This window comes from Pavona decussata, unplaced genomic scaffold (assembly GCF_977016875.1).
Source record: "Pavona decussata unplaced genomic scaffold, jaPavDecu1.1 SCAFFOLD_106, whole genome shotgun sequence".
Taxonomy (NCBI): domain Eukaryota; kingdom Metazoa; phylum Cnidaria; class Anthozoa; order Scleractinia; family Agariciidae; genus Pavona; species Pavona decussata.
In genome coordinates this window covers 1,836,922-1,856,714 of record NW_028145520.1, presented here as the reverse complement: position 1 = coordinate 1,856,714, position 19,793 = coordinate 1,836,922, and the positions used below count along the sequence as shown (strand labels likewise).

The 19,793-nt window shown below is 39.3% G+C and overlaps 1 protein-coding gene and 2 pseudogenes across 2 annotated transcripts; all 3 read left to right on the top strand.

The window, feature by feature from the left end:
• The first annotated feature begins 247 nt into the window (after window positions 1-247).
• Window positions 248-3,110, top strand: LOC146471190 (uncharacterized; annotated as a pseudogene). Its single transcript, XR_014866865.1, has 3 exons — window positions 248-721; window positions 1,726-2,713; window positions 3,061-3,110. The product of XR_014866865.1 is annotated as an uncharacterized LOC146471190 (transcript).
• Window positions 3,111-3,196: 86 nt separating this feature from the next.
• Window positions 3,197-4,903, top strand: LOC146471189 (uncharacterized). Its single transcript, XM_085121205.1, has one exon. It carries the CDS (start codon window positions 3,197-3,199, stop codon window positions 3,611-3,613), a length of 417 nt encoding a protein of 138 aa, XP_084977331.1. The 3' UTR covers window positions 3,614-4,903.
• A 2,983-nt stretch (window positions 4,904-7,886) lies between these two features.
• Window positions 7,887-11,539, top strand: LOC146471188 (uncharacterized; annotated as a pseudogene).
• Window positions 11,540-19,793: the final 8,254 nt, after the last annotated feature.

The window sequence follows — 19,793 nt, the reverse complement described above, 5'->3', positions numbered from 1 at the left end:
TTTCTATCTGCTTCTAAAGGTAAACTTCTTTACAGAGCAAGTCTGTTATGTTGCTGCACGTTCACTAGTTTATTGAATCTGGTTAGCGCACTCAAACAATAGCTCTAATACAATAATATATTTGTACTGGGTTTAAAGCCATTTTCGCAAACAGTTGGACGTACATTCATATGTGCGTTGTTGTTCACAGTTCAGTGATCAATATGGCATCCATGCCGAGGGGTAAAAAGCGAAAACTTTCTAGAAAAGAAGAAAATGATGGCTGAGAAGGGAAAGAAGAGTGCAGATTCGAGAGGAAAGGGGATTTCCTCTCGGCAGGAGTTTGTCCTTCCTGCAAAGTGGGAAAGCGAAGTAAGGGAAGGGAAGACTCGGCAGATTGTGGAGTATTATTCTCCTGGCAAGACTAAGTATCGCACACAGTCGGTAGTTAAGAACGTGCTTCATCAGAGGGGAATGGCGTCATGTTTTAACGAAAGTGAAACCCCGTCAGAGGAACTTTCCAGTAGCAAAAGTAATGTCTATGACCCTGACAAGGATCTCGAACACGAAGGAGCATTGCCTTCAACCTCAAAAGCCGCATGCAAATCGACAGATCAAGAGAAATGCCTGGCCCAGCAGACTGATGTGGAACGGCGTTTGTTTGTGTGCGAGTCATCACAAGTCTGCAAGTTTGTAAATGATATAAATAGAACGTCGCGATGCTCTACAGAAGAATGTAATGGTATGTATCTTTGTGCTTTCTCGCTGTAGAACTTCAACTTTTCAAGCTTTTCAAGCTTGAGTGACAAAAGGAATGATGCCATGGAAAAAAATGACACATTTTCCGATTATCATATATACCGACAACTGTACCGACCGTATCGAAATTACTATGTAAAATTATATTCTTGATTGATCACACCATTCATACTCTTGAAAATTCAAAGGCTTCATGCCAAAAGACCAGATTCCTTGTGATCAGAAAAGCAACGTCAGAGTTGTGGTATGTAAAGGAAATGTGTAAGCGTGATGTGAATATGCAACTGGCTTATACACAATGGCAGTGAAATGAAAGACCATTCATTCCAAGCTGCAGAAAACAAAACATAATTTTTTTAGGGGTACATGTACACAGTATCCAGCGCATGACAGCTGTGGTCACATTATAGGCTTGTGCACTAGGGAAGCTTGACTTGTTGACAGTTTACCTTTAGAGGGAAACTCCAATTTGCAAGTGAATGTGCCTAATGATAGATCTGTGACAGATCCAAAATTGTGGTACAGGTAGATCTGATGTGCGCCCGCTCAAATTTATAAAAAAAAATTGTCCTAAAATTACAATGCTTTTGGGCTTGGTCGGGTCAATGATGGGTTATCACAAAGCTGAAATGAAAATAAAAATATCAAAGTGAATTCTGTTTGTAATCAATTGTGGTCTTCATTGAACCCACCAAGGTAAAATTTACTATGTTCTTGAGTAAATATGAAGAGAAAAATAACTAAGATATATGAATAGAAACTAACATTTGATCTACTTGATTCACAAGCACGATTTAAAGAACCCTTGGAATTGAATAATTCGCAATCAGAGAGAAACTGAGGGCTGCATTGAGGCCAGTCAATTTCACCAGTTGTGCATTACAGACAATAAAATTATAATACAAGGCCTTAGTTTTTTGGTTTATAACTACCAAACAATTTCTACAAAAATTTGTATTTCTTACACATTTCCTTTTTCATTTGTAGGTAACCTAGTCCCCTGCAAAGTGGAGCCAACTGGCCTTGGGGGTACAATTAATAAACAGTTTCAGTGCACTGGATGCAAGTTGAGGTTGGTGACTTTCCAAGGATCTTCGTTTGTTGAAGGATCTAAAAGGACTGTCGTTGGGTAGCACTTGGCATTGCTTTCTTTCTAACTGGACATGGATTCTCAAACTTTGAAAGAACTCTAAAACAGTGTTTAGGGATATCGTGTCTATCCAAAAACAGGTTTTATGACGTGATCAAACTCGCCTATCCTCACCTCAAAGCGATACTAGATGAAATGTGTGACGAAGAAAAGGAGCGGATGAAAGCTATTCCTGATGGTGATCTGGGTAGCTGGAAACGTGCTGTTGTGACATCTGATGGTGTCTGGCACACCAGAGGACACTTCAGCAAGAATGGTTCTTTTGTTGTAAAGAATTACTTGACAGGTGGTCTTCTCTGGTACGGACACTAGTGTATGCGGGGTAAAGATGATGTAGTAGAGGCGGATTTGTATGAGGGAACAGCAAAGTCAATGGAAGGAGTATTGTCGAATGAGTGCTATGAACAGGCCAAGGATGAAGGTTATTGGGTCGAGGTGGTTTGGCAGGATGGTGATTCAAGCTCAGCAAAGTCAGTTTACTTACACCACCCTAATGGGAAGGTTTACAAGTGCGGGGGCCATGTTGGGAGGGCCCACACTAATTGCTTGAAAGGAGCAGCAAAGAGGAAGGAATTTTCAGTGGACATCAAGAACAAATACAAGGACGCTTTCCCACAAGTCTTGACTGCAAAGTGCCATTGTAAACGGCACAAGGCCGGCTCTGGATGCCTCTCAGATTCATTCATCAAGGGTGCAAGAATCAACAATGCCAAAATCCAGATGAATATGCCACAAGACTGAGAGCCCTCTCCAAGTACCATGTACGAGATACACATGAATGGGAAGACGGTAGCTGTGATTTCCATCTCTCTAAAGTGTGTACATGTAAGATGCTACAAAATGTTATAGCACTAGACTTTGTTTTTCAGGATAAGAAAAAATGGTTATTAATAGCTTTAATCCACTACTGTGGATTTATATAAAATTTGCTATTCTGGGATTCAGTCTTTTTACAAAAGCATTTCATTTGGAGGATAGTCCAAATTGTGATTTTTGAAAAGTATCTTATGAGCAGGTACATGTAAATTAATCAGTGTGTCTAAGAAATCCTAGCAATGATGCACATCACATTTATCAAAACAAGTACAATTATCCTGTTATGAACATTTTTGTACATTCATTTTGGTTTTCAACATGAACTTATTTGTATGTGGTTCTTTTGTGTCTTCCAGACTTCACTACATTGCTTCCACTAATGCTGGATTCTGTCAAGGAAATATGACATGGTGCCACAAGGTGTGTAACCTAGACAGATGAATTCTCCGCCACATTATCAGTTTAGAACCTGTGCACCACCTCAAAGTATTCATGAAAATACGTCGACCAAACTATCTCTGGTTCATTGACCTATACGAGAGGCTAAACCTTCCCGTTGTACCAGCAGTAGTGCAAGCCCTTCACAAAGCCACTGCGGAAAGAATAGCGAATCTTGAGAAGCACAAAACAGAAAAAGGAAAGCAAAGAAGGATCCACATGAAAGTTGTAAGAGCAGAAGATCAGGAAGCAAGAAAGAAGTGGGGAAAGCAGCAGGCAGTGCAGCACACCTATGGCCAAGAATCTGAAGGTGAAGATGATGATGATGAAAATTTGGTGAGAAATGTTGCCCAGTTGTTAGAAGACGAAGAGAGCATCACTGTGGTGAGTGGTAGAAAGTGTCGATGTGGAGCAACCAGTCACAGTAGAATCAGCCACCACTCATGCCCTCTCAACAAGAGGAACAATTAGCTTGAAACTGCACATAGTTTCCTCAACCCATTCAATACAAGGACACAATATTACGTTTGAGTTGTGGTTTATTCCACAAGTTTCATATTTCTTTGTCTAACTACACTAAGAGCCTGTTTACACTTTGTGCCTGAGCACAGTTCCTGAGTATTATATTTACTGGCTACTAATGTGAACACACTGTTGTTGCTCATGCCAGAATTTGGGTACAGTGCCTGCGCCCAGCAAATATAGTACTCGGGCACTATGCTTGGGCAAAAACCGTGTTTACACTGATGTCCTTTGGGTACCTTAGCCAGGAACCAAGTGTGAACAGGGTCTTATTATTAACAAATAGCATGCGAAATGAGTATGAAAAATGTGCCACAATGTTCACAAAATTCATCATTTGTACAGTTAGTTATTTGTATTGTAAAAATCGATTTGGCACGTGCCCTCATTCCGCTGATATTTTGCCGAAAAAGTTTATAGTTATCTTTGTAAATAGTGATAAAAGTTTGTCGGATAATAAATCTGTTTGAGATGTTTTGGTGTGTAGCATTGCTTGATGTTTTTACCTGTTGTTTGTATTTTGACTCGCCTTTGTCTATGGGCTTTTCAAAATCCAGCACAACTTGTAAAACATACAGCGATACTACACACGAAAACATCTAATAAGATATAAGTATCGGATCATGTTGTAACAACATAAAAACAGCAACTATTTTCATTGATTCATAGGAAAAAGCTCTGTAGAGATTCTGTAAAAAAGTAAATTCTCAGCAGAGCACAAATAACCACGATCATGTGGCCTTCGTCAACAGTGTGAAAAAGAGGAAAAGGTGAGTCACATGAGCAGGCATGAGCCCTGTGTGGGGGGGGGGGGGGGTACTCCCATATGTGAGCTGTATAGGTATGTACCGCTGTGAAGGGTAAGGTTTTCAGCTAGTTTACTCTTGAATAGGGTATAGAAATCAGAGAGTTGTGGTCTGGAAAAGGGTATCATTTTTTGTGAAAGTAGTCAGTTGCTTGAAGAATTTAGTTGGAGAAAGTTTCCAGGTAAATGACATCTAAATATCGGAAATAGTGTAGGATAGGGTAGGGATTTTCAGTGTTTACTCTAGAATAGGGTTGCAAAATAAAGGTTAACATGGTCTAGTATAGGTTAAGGTTCTCAGAGTCCCAGCGGCACACCCCCAGCTAAAATTTATGGGAGTACCCCCACATGGGGCATGTACATAAGCATCACTCAACTATTTCTAAGAGAAACAACGGACTGATAATAGTTTATTAATTTAGGGATAAATTCTGCATTGGAAGGCTAGGCTATTATTTGGCGGACATATGTTGCATCTGGAAATTCTAAAACCAAAAAAGACAATAAAGAAACCACAAATGGGTGCATGATTTACAGTAGAAATTTATTCTTTCTCCATGAACTAGATGCAGCAGTCATGTAATGGGTGTATTTAGTCTATCAAAATCCACAACTTGATATAAATTGCTTTTATCAAAACAAGAGAGCTATTGCATGGTTACAAGAGAATTGTTTGCCCATACCATGCATCATACTTCTTCCTTACCAAGTTTTAGTTTGACACATTTCAACTTTATATATTTCACTCATAATTGAATTCATATTATGATATAAAATTACTCTGACAGTTTCTATCACTCTTGGTGTTATCTTATGCTGCCTTCACATGACAAAGTCTTGTTGGTAGACTCGTGTTGGCAAACTCAAGTTGACGTGTGTGAACAGCACAAACTCATTACAATCATTACTGGTCGTCTGGTATATTATGATTTTTTTTAGAAAATAGATATCTTTATTTGCCATATATAAACAAAACATTTCCATTGCTAACTTGACTCAAAGGCGTAAGGGAGTGTATGGAACTAATTTTCACAAATGTTCATCAATAAAACACTTTGCAAGGTACACATATTCCATGAATTTTGCACACTTCTGTGCAATTGTACACAAATCATTGAAATCTGAGATCTATCTTGTGGGACACATTGGCTTGCTTCCATTCATCTGAGCCTTTATTGATAGGTTAGCTTTCAGTCTGCAGAGTATGGCAGAACTCGACAAGATCTTGCCCACTCACAGGCATTTTTAGCGGTGTGCATCGTGCACATGATCCTGTCCACAATCTAAGTGTGTATCCCACCACTGGGTGTCTGTAAAAGTTACCCAGAGAGCACTGAAAATGGCAATTCAGGACACTAAAATTGTAATTTTTTTTTCTGGGGAAGCAATGCATCCAGACCTTTGGAATTTCTAACAAAAAATCCGCCTATCTTACAAGTTGGTTCAAATCAGGCCCTGTAACAAGTGCAAAGTGAAGATTGAACATGCCTGAAAAAATTTGTGCTTGCAATTGCCACGCTCTGCAGCCTTGGTTACTGTCCCACATTACCCAACAAAATAAACAACTATTTTTTGCTCTTATTTTTGCCTGATTTTTTGGCAGCTGGCCACTTGGTATGTGCCAAATCCTCCATCGTTACATGATACACCTAGAGAAATGAAAGCATACTAGTGATACATCATCCTTTAGAGGCATTTTACATAACATTCTTTGATGTTCTTCAGGCATGGAAAGCAACCACACAGCAAGCATTTATCAAATTATAAGTAGAGGTATTCTTGCATGTCTCATAACACAAGCATCATGTTCAACACTTACATTTTGTCCACTTGGATCATCGTAATGGCAGATATTTTCAGCGATTACTACCCGGACCACCTCCTTCAAGCACGCCGGAAACACATATGTGGGTTTCGTCTTGCCTGATGCCCTATCTACTGCACCCTCTCCAATTCTTAGTGAATACTGCAGAAACACAATTGGAAAATAGCATTTAATTACTGTTAGAAAATTTGTGTGAAGCTGAACATAAGACTTGCATTTCAATACGATAATTAGACTGCACAAAGGAACGTGTTCATCGGTATTTCACAATCATACAAATTCGTTGATCTATATGATAAAGGAAAGCAGGGAGCAAAGAAAATGTCTGCTTATCACAACAATAAAAATGAATTCGCTTACCCACATTATCCAAAATATTCTAGAATAAATGCAATGCCGCATTGCCTCGGCAGTTTCTAGCAGCTTCCTCTCTTATTGGAGGACTCCGCACAATCCTTCAGGCATCTTTCCAAGTCTTATGAAAAAGGCAACGTATGAATTTAAAAAACACAATTTCAGCCTACACAAGGAAAACATTTATCAAAGACTTGCCCTTTCTGCTCAAATTCGGAATCTAGCCTGAGAAATGCCGCTTCGAGTCGAACGGAACGTAGAGAACCGGCAGACATTTTGATTCTGGGAAGCACGAGTGAATGAAAACACCCCTGGTCGTAAGAGTCAAATTACTTTCCTGTGGGCACAGTTTAGCCACCCGCAGTCACTTTCCTTGGAGACGGAAATGAAATTTCTTGCTGGACTTCCGGTAAATTTTGCAACTTTGACGGCAATTTCTGCTTCAGAGCAAAGGTGAATTTCTGTAAAAAGCACTTTTTGTTATATTAGACCATCTGAAGAAGCAACACAAAGATTTTGAAGGCTTTAAAAGCTCTCAAATATCTGGCGGTGCAAATACCTTAATGCTACTACTTTTTCTAGCTAACTGCTACCTTGCTGCAGCCATAAGCAAGTAAGTCAGAATCCTCAGTAGGCACAGCATCCACATGCACACTTGTTGACAAATACGCCAGTTCAGCATCTGCCTCAAAAGGAGTCGCAATATACTGAATATCCTTCTTGATACAAATCTGTAACGAGCGAAAAAACACAGATTGGATCCGCCTTTGCTTGTTTCTCTGTTAGAAATTTTTTTCTCACCTCTATCTACTTTGCTTGCACCAGGAATCCTGCATTTTACCCATGTATTCAAGGGCCTCACTCTTCTGTAACAGTTTATCTCGAAGCCTTAATAACAGAAAAATAATTTTTCATCAAGAGATCTTCATGCAAGTGAAGGGATATGATATTTTAAAACGTAGCATATTACGTTAACACATTCGCTGTGCCATTTCACTCCACTGTAAACCAGAAATTACAAAGAACAAAAGAAGCGAACCTCCTCCTCCTTTAAACTGACCTTCGCCTTTCATCTTGTTCAAGAGATTTAGCCAGCAAAGGTAATACATCAAACAACAGAAATAGAACCACTCCATTGTGAAGAAGGACTTCAAAATATTTTCTGCAAATTTCTAAATAACTGAGAAATATTTATTGGTGTTAGCGTCACTGAAAGCGTATTTGGATAATGTAAGTGCATGACCAAAAGTGCAAAATACGAAGGACTTGAAATCAAACATAACATTCGTTCCTCACCTCATGAAGGTTCCCATTCTGTGCATACTGACAGACAGCGCTTTGTGAAACCAACATGATGCCTCCACGGCTATTATTTTGCCTTCAAAATCCTTGATATTCACGCTTTTCAGCTGATTTGTAACAAACGGTAATAAGCAGTTTATACCCGTTGGGCAGGTGATTCGACTTCAGCCAAAACAGAGTGTGTAATTTTGCATACAAAACGGTCAGTCCTGAGACGTTGACTCGACGGAGGCTTGTAGGAAATGAGCCTAGTTTGCAAATTGACCCATAATGCTTTGCGATCTTAGCGTCCACACCACCTGCTATAACACTATACTGGCACCTTGATGGCGATCCTGCCCTCAAGTCCAAGAGCATGTCCTTATGGCCGATAGAAAGTTTTGTGGCTGAACTGCCCCTGAATTTGCGCTATTCATGCAAGAACATCCTCTTGTCTGGCTTGTGGTATGGAAAGAAGAAGACTAATATGCAGGTATTTCAACCCAGGTTACATCTCTCAGAGATGGCTTCCAGTTCCCCAACATCCAAAGTACACAACCATTGAAATTGTCTATCAATGGACAGGCTGCAGACTTGATGGCTAAGAGGCCATCATTAAACGTTTAGTTTTTTTGTGGAAAATGGGGATGTAGCACTTGCTTGCACCCAAGAAGACGACTTCCAGTTAGTAGCAACAGAGGAATATATCAATGTTCACCGAACAGCTTTCCAAGGAGAAACCACGAAGTTTCTATCTGCCACTCATTGTTAGCTGCAGAAACTAAGGAACCTGTCTTTGGGATTATGGGGCCCTCCCCTATCCACTCCATCCTGAAAATTCCTGATATGCTGCTGTTAAACTTCATGCACCAGGTTCGTGAGGGATAGTACATGAGAAGGCTTTCCAAGTGGCTTGGAGGATCCTGCCTAAGTGAGATTGCTTTCAGTACAACAGACCAGGGAAACATAAGCTGCAAACTTCACATTTTGATGTTACCCAATGATTTCAAGAAAAAATTCAGGCCTATTGAAGAGTTTTGCAGATGGAAAGCAAGTGAAAAAGAGCTTCTCTTTCTTCATGTTGGTTTTCCAGTTCTGAAAGATGTTCTTCCTGTAGAACACTTCTACCACCATAGTCTCCTTGTGACAGCAGTCAGAATCCTGTGTGAGGATGAAGTCACAGACCATAGCTTATGCAATGCTAACTAGCTACACCTGTTTACTACCAACTCTTTTTGATGACAGTGAGTGCACATACAATTCACATTCCCTCACTCATTTCCCTGAGCAGGTAAGTAATCGTGTACCACTGATTCTCCATTCTACATTTGCTTTCGAGCCCATGCTTGCCCACCTAAAGCATCTCTTTCATGGCATGGCATGGAATTTCAGATCAGATTTGCAAGAAACTAGGGGTTGTACAACATGCCAGTACACATGTGCAAGGAAACGATTCTGCAGTTGAGTTTGCAAAGAGCTTGATGGCACCAGCTAAGTCAAAGTTGATTCAACGAGAAAATGGTGTGAGGTTCTTTGGTCCCCTCAGACAGGAAATTCCTGCTTTCGGCCTCCCTGTTGGTGCCTTCTTTCAAGACAAATCACAACTAACAACATCGCAGAGAATGATGAAACAAGGCCAGGTCTATCATGGACTGAAATATGATTGCAGGTGGAATTCTGCAAGCTATCTAGTTGTGAAAAGTAAACATTGTGAAAGTAAATCGTCGAGAATTGCTGAAATTGCTTATAACACCCATTTTGATATCACTGTACAAAAATTGATGGATTTTATTTCTGTAAAGTGTTTTAATTTGTTACGCAAACCTTCCTAAATCGTCCCAAAATATAAGTTCAAGAAGCGGCATTTTCACAGAATTTGATTATTATCGATTTTCTCGAAAATGAATTGATATTTACCTAAACAAACTATGCAGTGATTTGTTTCACATTGAGGTTTACCTAACTTGAAAATATGGGTCGAATTGATTTTTGAGCTGTTGCCACCAAATGTCTGACGGATGGTAACATTTACTCTTAAATAACCACGAAGTGATCATTACAAGATAACAGTATAAGCGAAGCAGATTCAATTCATGAAGCAGAAACACTTTTTTCAAAGTAGCACTTTGGAAACATAAAACTAAAGGTTAGCTCTACATGGGTGCTGTTCGTAGTCCTGGCCACCAGATTATTTCAAATTCTCTGGTCACCCTGCCCTGGCCATGCCCAACTACTATTTGCAAAGTCGGAGATTTGATAGTCATTCCGCTTCTAGCTCGTTCTTTGGATGCCTCCAGTGGTTCCCGTTCATTCAGTGGTATGCTATTCTCGGCCACTTCCTAGTCTCCAAGGTAAGTCTTATTTAATTTGAATGGTTCGGTTCTTCGTTTGGTAAAGGCAGTAACAAGGTCATTAATGTCATAGTTCCTGTAATGGAAGACTCTAGACGTTTCTCTCCATACCAGTGGGTGTAAGTGCCTCATTCTCGTGTGCTGTTTAGAAATGCATTTGGCATATCAGTCAAAAGGTTTTGGATGAAGCCTTCAGAAACACAAAATCTTTCAACGTGACACCATTTCGGTGAAAGCAAATGTTGGAAAGGAAAAACAGTTTGTTATTGTACTTTTAGTGTAGTCAATTTTATTTAATCCAGTATCTCATATTTGGATAAACTCAAAGGAGGAATGAATCTCATCCCACGATGCATTATGTTTCAAATAAATATATCCAAAATTTTGGTGATGTCATCACTTGATTCAACTGCTTGCCTCGAGAGGTTTGATGGCGTCGCTCAACACAATTCCAGGTGAAAGTGCTTCTGCACTACAAAATTGTCACATGTTTCAAAGGAAAACTTTATCGCCCGCCCTCATGATTTATCTTGTGTGGAACTCGTCTCTCGGGAAGTTCACGTTAGTTTCTTGGACAAGATGGCAGAAAGACAAGTTGCTCTCTTACCTGTTTCAAGTGGCCGTCACAACGTGGACGTTTTGTTTGCTTCTGAAAGTACTCTTGCCCTTGTGTCATTGAAAAACAGTCGCGATTTTATGGTAAGAACAATTGTAATAGTTCAAAAACAATGCAAAATATTTTTTCAGATTGTTATTAACCATGTATGCTAACCCTTTGTTTGTGAATTTCTTTAGTTTACGATGACACTGATCCGAGAGCTGCACCTTTTACTGCTACTCTTTTGTGGGATTTTGATCTCGTTCCTGCACCAGCGACAGCTTCTGTTCGCCCAAAGAAAATTGCAAATAGTGAGGAGATCGACCAAACACTTCCACCCCTAAATCTCGATGTTACATCATCATGCTATTGTTTCGATCATGACAAACACCTTTGTCTCGCCAGTTTTCACTTTCACCGAGATCCAGAAGACCAGCATAGAGAAGGGATTGTTGATCCACTGAGGGACCTACGCATTAATTCAGAGGATGAACATGATGAATGTGACAGTGATCCCAACAGTTCAGAGCCTGAGCAGGACGCTGATACCAATGATAGCACTGAGGAGCAGGAGTTTGTGGAATATTTTCCTCTCATTGGATCAAACTGGGAGGAACGATATCAGGAAGGTCTTAACAAGTGTTATGAACTGAGAGTTTAGAAGAAAACGGTACTTATTAGAATTGAACATGAACCTGAGAACACTGCAGATTGTAATGCACTAAAATTTGAAGTTGTTGCAGATGGAAAATGGTTTATTCTGGGGTATTGTGGGGTGAAAAAAATTCCAAACCTGAAAAAAGCCCTCTACCATGGTCAAGTCATGTCTGTTGAATTGTGTAAGCTTTGAAGAGTATGGTATCCAGTGATATCAGGGTTTACATTCTTAGGAGGACTGAACATTGTGAAAAAGGGGAGCTAGGAAAAGGATGATCCACACAATGTTTACAATTTAGTAATTGATATTAATGTTAGAAGAAGCTAAAATAATTCTATTCCTCATTCCAAATGCAGCTTAGATAATGATATGATATTAAATTTTTGAATAAGCTGGGTACATGATCTGAAAAACTATACAGCTAAAAGAGGGTTTTCGTAGGAAAATCAGATAACACCCTCTGTGTAATTTCTCAATACCACTCTTAACCCAATAGTGCAAAATATATGCAGGCAAAGGACTAAGACGCTGCAATTTATTAAAGGGTGTTATTCTAAAACTACTTTACCAAGTGTTTCTTGGTGTTGTAAAAAACTATTGATATTGTGGTCAACCTTTTAAATTACATCATTAAGCGCGATTGTGGCTATGCACAACACCAAGAAGATAATTTTTGCAGCTCAATACCACTCAGTGGCACTGGTAAACTGAACACTGCTGTAGTAGCTTATACATGGATTGATGACATTAATGTAAACTGTCAAGCAACATTGTATAGAACAGACTAGGAAGGGCCAGCATTGAAAAGGATGATGTTGGAAGTATTGACTGTTTTTCTATCTTTGTCAAAAGCAATGTGGTTGTAAATGTGAATTCAAAGGGGGAGGTTTCACTGTAAAAGTTTAAAGATGATTTGCATGAGCATTGGAAACTCATCAGCTTGTAAATAAACAGTATAAATATCACCGAAACAATAGATTGATCAATTCTGCATTAGTGATAACATCAAAGAACAAATTCCAAATCTCAGAGCAAAACAACTCAGCTATATATACCTGATCACATCTCATTTTATTTGACTCTTCCAGCGAGTGGAGCGAAAACATTCAAATTTGCTTTGAGTTTTGGAAGCTTTTTTCTTTCAAGTTAAAAATATCTTACACTATGAACAACTTATCCAATGAGGATCTACACAATAATACTTTATGTAAAGTTGCTGATAAATGTACAAAATTCATTTTTTAATTAACATTCCATTGCTAGATTTCAAAAACAAGAAAAGTCGATACTACAGTTTTATTAGGCCATGTCCACACGTATCCGGAAATTTTTTTTTCCGCAAATATTTTTTTGCGGATGCGAAAATTTTCGCGTCCACACGCAGCGTATTCGAATCGTTTTCAGCCGTCCACACGTATCCGATTGTATCCGGAAATTTTCTGATTTGCTCTAGTGCCCAGTACTAAAATTCTGTCTCCATTCTTCTTCGATCATTCTGCCATTGATAAAATTGTCCCACGATGCGCTTGTCCTTCCTGGGGCCCGTTTCTTGAAAGTCCCGGTAACTTACCAGGCCCGATAAGTGATTTTGGTGAAAAATGTTTCTTAACAGAAGTCAATTTTTGTTAGCTTTGAATACTAAATTTTAAATCTTATAATTCTATAAAAACATTGGTCAAGTACCATGTATGAAATCACTGCGTGTAGTTGGCGAAAAAGTATTAAAAAATATACTTATCGGGCCCGGTAAGTTACCGAGTCTTTCGAGAATCGGGCGCCTGGTCGTGTCCAAAATCGCCTTCGGTGATGGTTCGCTCTTTTTTTGACTTTATGATGCCCACTGTTCATTGATAACAATCTCAAAACATCCTGTCAATCTCTAATGTATTGGTTGTGTAAATTTATCACAGCTGCATTTATCTGAACGCATGATATCAAACTAGAAATCAGAGCAACTAACAAAGAAGCTGCAACCTTGCCGTACGCCATGTTTGTTTATAATGCTCGCCGTGAAGACTGGATCCAAGAGAATGACGAAAGTGTATTCGAAAATTTCCGGAAACAACTGTCCACACGTATACGTATTCGTATTGGATAAAAAAATTTCCTCTCTGGAGAGCGTTTTCAAAAATTTCCGGATACGGCCGGAAAATACGGTGGATACGTGTGGACGCAAGCCGTATTCGTAAAAAAAAATTTGCGTTTTCACAAATTTCCGGATACGTGTGGACGACGCCTTAGTGGAAACAGCTAAAGCAACTGAAGAGAACCTTTCATATTGCAACGGACAATTTTCCTGTCATAATTCACCAGAACCTCACTGAATGACCCATGAACACTGAGTTTAACTGCACTATAAAGGACCAACCAAAGGCAAAAGTTATTTACAAAGCACGTTTTCAGACTCTTAAAAGATAGTTGAACACAGTTTGTACAGCAAGGTAATTAGTAAAAATGAAAAAGTACCACAACTTTAAAAAAGGGGACGGTAATGGGGACTGTAGGGGAATTTGCTTCATTAACTGCAGAAGCAAAGTCTGGGTTAAAACCCTGCTTGGGTATAGGGGGGGGGGGGACCCTCAGGGCCTTTGCTTTTACAACACTATGTTCAACTACCGTAGGGCATATTTCTAGGAATATTTCTAGCATATATCTACAATGCAGGTCAAAAGTAGTTGGGACACCTGTCCAATAATCATGTATTCCAAGTAAAGTTGGCTTTTTGGGGTCACAATTGGAGCGTACCACCCCCCTCCCCCCCAAACAATGTTGGAAGATGCAGACAAACAGTATTTTTGTTGAAATCTGTGTTGTAGTGTCAAATCTCAACATTGCTTGGGGGGGAGGGGGTGGGGGGAGATTATTTCAGTAGTATCTCGCTAAGTGTCCCAACACTTTTGACCTGCATTGTCTGAAAACGACTAGTTGGGAAAAAGTGCTGTTAACGTGGTCAAGGGATACCAAGTTTCTGGCATAACTATAATACGGAATTTGCGACGGTAATAAACGATGTTTAGCGTGACCAAACGAGTGTACGAATGCGCACGGACGGCGTTCTAGTGAAATTTTGGCTAGTGTGACGTTATGTATATGCATTCGAAATGACTTAAAACTGCGCTGTTTATTGGAAAACGTTTGGAGTGTTAGTTCTGTCAATGTTTTAGCGTGAAAAGAAGTGGAATATGGTTTTCACAAAACAAATAAAACAAACAAGCAGGTTAGCTAGGGATGCGTTAGAAGAGATAGAGGCTGAATTTCATGAAATCCCTCCGCGTTCACCGGACCTAAATCCTATCGAGAACATATTTCATCTTGTAAAGAGATATTTAGAATCCGAAGCAATATCTAGAAATATCACAAGGGAGTCGTTTGAGGAATTTCAAGCTAGAGTTTTAAGAGCTTTTGATTGTATTTGTACTGAAACTATAGATAACACAATTGCCAGTTTGAACAAAAGGATAGAAGCTATCCTTGCCTCTAAAGGCGGTAGAACCAAATATTAATCACGCAATGCGGAACTGTGAAAACTAAACATGCTTTATTGTTTACACTTCAGTATATTCTGTGAATTTCTAAAGCGTGTAAAGTGTAACTTCATTTTCATGCTATCTGAGGAAAATGCTTGTGTAAATTGTAATTGTCACTTTGTAAAACTCGTGACAACGAGAAGTTTATCACATGCGTGACATTTGCATTTTGTTGACGTAAAGAACTGAACATTACTCACTACAATACTCACTTTAAATAGTGGAGATTTATGCAAATTGAAAACGTATTTGACATTAAATGAACACAAATTTAGAAAGTATGTATGTTTTCTTTAGTTTGAAGAAACTATTTCTTTCATTATATGAGTTATTGCGCATTTTCAACTCAGTACTCAGTAAAAGCACAAGAAAAGAAAGCTATTAATTAGCTCTTTATATAAAACATTCAATTTACTGAGTAATGTTGTAAACTCTATTCAGACACGTTCCTTTGGAGCGCATTATACAACAATTGTTTTTATATACTCAACAAGAGTAGCCGGCCATAGTTTATTTTTAAACACTGTTCTTCATTGATGCGAAATGAATGCAAACGTTACTGAGTATTGTCGCGAGCATCATGTCGCCGTCAGTCAGCAATGTAAACATTGCTAGAATTCTCTAGAATGAATCGTGCAAAACAATGTCCACAGGGCGCGATTTCTCGCTGTTCACTCTGTGAAATGGGCTTCCAGAACCGGAAAAAAGACCATCTAATGTCCATCATGTTTGTGTTTGTCTGGATGACCCACAGAATGAACCGCTTTGAGGTCTGATTTCGTGACATACTTGTAGGCGCTGTAATATGTATTGTGGCGGTCACTGAAATGAACTTCGATGTGGAATTTTTGGCTCAAGTGTCTCTTTACTTGTAGCCATCTACCTCTCTTCTTCAGTTTTACCGCCATGTGAAAATGGTACTTGTTGAGACCGCCATCGGCATCGGTAGTGGCATGACCCTCCATGCTTACCACCCAGTGAGAGATTTCAATGTTAAAGCTATTCCATGCCTCTATTATCGCTTCGCCAAACGTCTCTCTACGGAACTTTTCAGTGTCTGCGCGACTGTACGTTATAATGTAAACAACTCTCTGGCTTTCTGAAGCCTCCATTTTCTCATTGCGGACAACACTCTAAAGAGCTTTCAGAGCCGCGCGCTCACAGTATAACACGATTTCTGTGTAAACAACAGACCTTGTGGGCAGCGGATGGCATATCCGATTTAATAAACAAAACACCACGTTTTGAACTCTTTGAAAGTGAAATAAAGCTCATCGTTTCTTAAGCGTTACAACAGTGTGAACATGCAAGTTGTTATTTTTTACCCTGACTCACTGATCTGCATGGTATTCATTTGTCTATCTTTTTCCTGATATACACCTGTTGCGCCTTTCCCGTATCCATACTCTAATATGACAATACGAAAAGTGCGGCAATTGAAATTCCTTGTATATTGTTCACAAATATGTTCTTCTTGCTTACCAAACAAGAGTTCTCATAAGAAGCCCCGCTTTTCATCGACCAATAGGCCACAAACCTGATCTCTTTCAAATACTCACTTTCAGACAATGCAGGTCAAAAGTAGTTGGGACACCTGTCCAATAATCATGTATTCCAAGTAAAGTTGGCTTTTTGGGGTCACAATTGGAGCGTACCACCCCCCTCCCCCCCAAACAATGTTGGAAGATGCAGATAAACAGTATTTTTGTTGAAATCTGTGTTGTAGTGTCAAATCTCAACATTGCTTGGGGGGAAGGGGGTGGGGGGAGATTATTTCAGTAGTATCTCGCTAAGTGTCCCAACACTTTTGACCTGCATTGTAGGCACTTTAAATGAAAAGGATTCCAGGGGAGAAATACATGTACCCTTCAGATTAAGTTCAAAGAATTCATGTGGACCTAGCGCATGACACTAATATATTGGTAAATGCCACACAGATACTTGTAGTAAAAACCAGTGTGGGAAGACTGAAGAAACCCACAAAGCCATCAAAGGAAATGAACCTCATTTTTCAAAATACCTGTTGATGTCAATGGATCTGGAGTCATAAAGTTCCGTATGCCAAGGCATCCACTCAGTGAAACTTTAATGGGTACTGGGTTTGAAGGGGTAAGGCCTGGTTCAGATGCTGAACTTTTCATGAGCCGAACGTAATACCTCGAAAAGTTCAGCATCTGAATGAGTTGAGAACAGCTCAGCTCTTCTACCCGCCTGGCTCAGCCGGGAATTTCGCCTTTGGAACGGCTTTGATTCAGACGTTAAACTTTTCATGAGCCAAACCTAATGCATGAATTATTATAACGTATTTAAAAAAAAATTAAAAATAAAATAAAAACGCTAACATTTCCATTGGTTTTTCTTCAAGTAAATTAAGTTCGGCATCTGAATCAAAAGGTGGGATTTTCGTGATTTGGGCCGACCTTAATTTGAATTATGTTTGGGCTCATGAAAAGTTCGCCGTCTGAACTGGGCCTAAGGTGTATAACCTTCTGGAACCAGGGAGCCCCTCACACTGGTAACAGCATCTTCTCGTATCAGGCCATGCGTTGCTTGCAGCTGATTCAGTTCTTCAATTATCTGTTTTGGGATTGTAATATATCTCCTAGCAACAACTGGGGAGCCATCCAATGTTTCTTTGTCAAAAGAAAGATACAAAGTGTGTTACATGACCTTTCATAAGGTAACAAAGTTTTCTGAGACTGATAAATGAGGAGTAATGATTTTTACCAATAAAAAAACAGCGACGATATAAAACGTTTAGTGCTCGGTATTTAACATCAAACTATTATTAGTTATCTCCTGCCTTTTTCAGCATTGAAATCAATGTCTTCTCACTTTGGCGATTAACACTTTCCTTGGGATCGTGGATGATCTACCATATGTGTAGTGGTCAAGTTGAACCCTGGGTCCAAAGATTGTTGAACTCACCGTCACTAACAGCACCTACCAGAATGTGCAACCAACATTCACTTAATTTTTGTGAACTATAAACAGTGCTGCATCCATTATTTAGCGGGAAACCCTGCCAATGTATTTTAAGGCATAAGAATGATAAGAGAACAAAAGGAATAATTCTGCTACAATGAGGTGTCAGTGTTCAATGTAATGTAAGAAGAGGAAAACTACCTTAACAGCCCTTTGCTAATCTGGCTTTGAATCCATCTCCATCGTTTTGGACTTTATGGCATCAATCACATCTGTGACAAACTGGTCTTTGATGCTTTTGTAAGGGATATATTGAACTGGCAAAGCATATGGTTTCTTGTTTTGCCGCTCATCGCTCACCAAAAACAAAAGAACATGGGTTGTCCCAGGCTGTCTCTTTTTGATAAATTGGTTCCTGAGGTACGTTAAAGCATCATGTTCAACATTTTGCAAGGCTGTGACAACATCCTTCTCTCTTGGGGCTTGCTGGCACAAACATGCTTTCGTTGTTTCATATTTCTCAATGAAACACTGTGCCTGCTGCAACCGCGTGTTAAATTCTACCCTCTCCCATGAACAGCATTTTTAAGTGGAAAATCATTCAATTTAGATTTATTGACAAAAATTTTAAACAGAAACTTAATAAATACGACAAAAATGCCCATAAAATGTCCGTGGTGTAGTTTAAGAAAGGTGCACTGTATACTTTCATCTAAGTTTCCTTGTAGGAAAAGCTTTTAACGTAACAATATGGATTTCAAGAAAAAAAAAATCGGTTATATTTTTCTGATATTTCGGAACTCGAAGCTTGATTTCATGTAGTATGTCATTGACTTTACTCAGTGTGAAAGGAAAGTTCTTCATGTCCATAGTCCTGAGCAGTCTTTCAGCTGCTCTACAAGCCCGACTGCCTGTGCTACTGTCTTGACAGCTGGCAGCTATTATCTGAAAGCAACGGCACTTTAATGTTCCTGCCGCAAGCATGTGTCGGACGTTGGCGATGACATGTATTAACAATTAGATTATGAGCTCGAGATTTCTATCACGTGATAGCTGATGAAGGCGCAGCCCGAATCAGCTATCACGCATAGAAATCGAGAGCGAATAATCTAATTGTTTTGTATAAATCTACTAGTCGTTCAAAACTAAACAAGTAAATTATCTATATCCTCATCGCAGACACTTCGAAAACTCAACGAAGCGGTTGCAATTTTGTTGAAAACCGCTACTCACTATCTATCACAGAATAGATAGTGAGTAGCGTAGCCATTGAGAGAACGGCATTCATGATAGAACACTAGTAGTTGTGTTTAGTACTAATATTTGTATTTTTGTGAGACCCTGCCTTGGTGGCTGCTATTTAACAAGCTGATGAATAGAAGCTTGTCATTATTTGTTAAACGTAACCCAATTTCGTGACTGTTACATACAGCTAAAAGATAATGAAATTGTGGATTCAGGAAGTCTAACAGGTGACCGCATCCGTTATATACAGGTGACTGCTATATGCAGGTCAACTTAACAGTTAATATAGGGGACGATTTTTGGAAAGTTGTTCAGTGACCGTTATACACAGGGTGACCGCTATGTACAGGGCCGTTATATACAGGTTTGACTGTATTCACATCGGATAAATACAATCTGAAAAAAAGATGTTCCAATTTTTAAAGTTACTATAATAATTTTTCATAGCCACCAAATATCGTGCTTCTCTGGATGGGTTGCCTGTGGTTTTTCTTTGCTCTCATGCGAGAAATTTTTAACAAAAACAGGACAAATCCGTGATATTCCTCAATTACCTCACT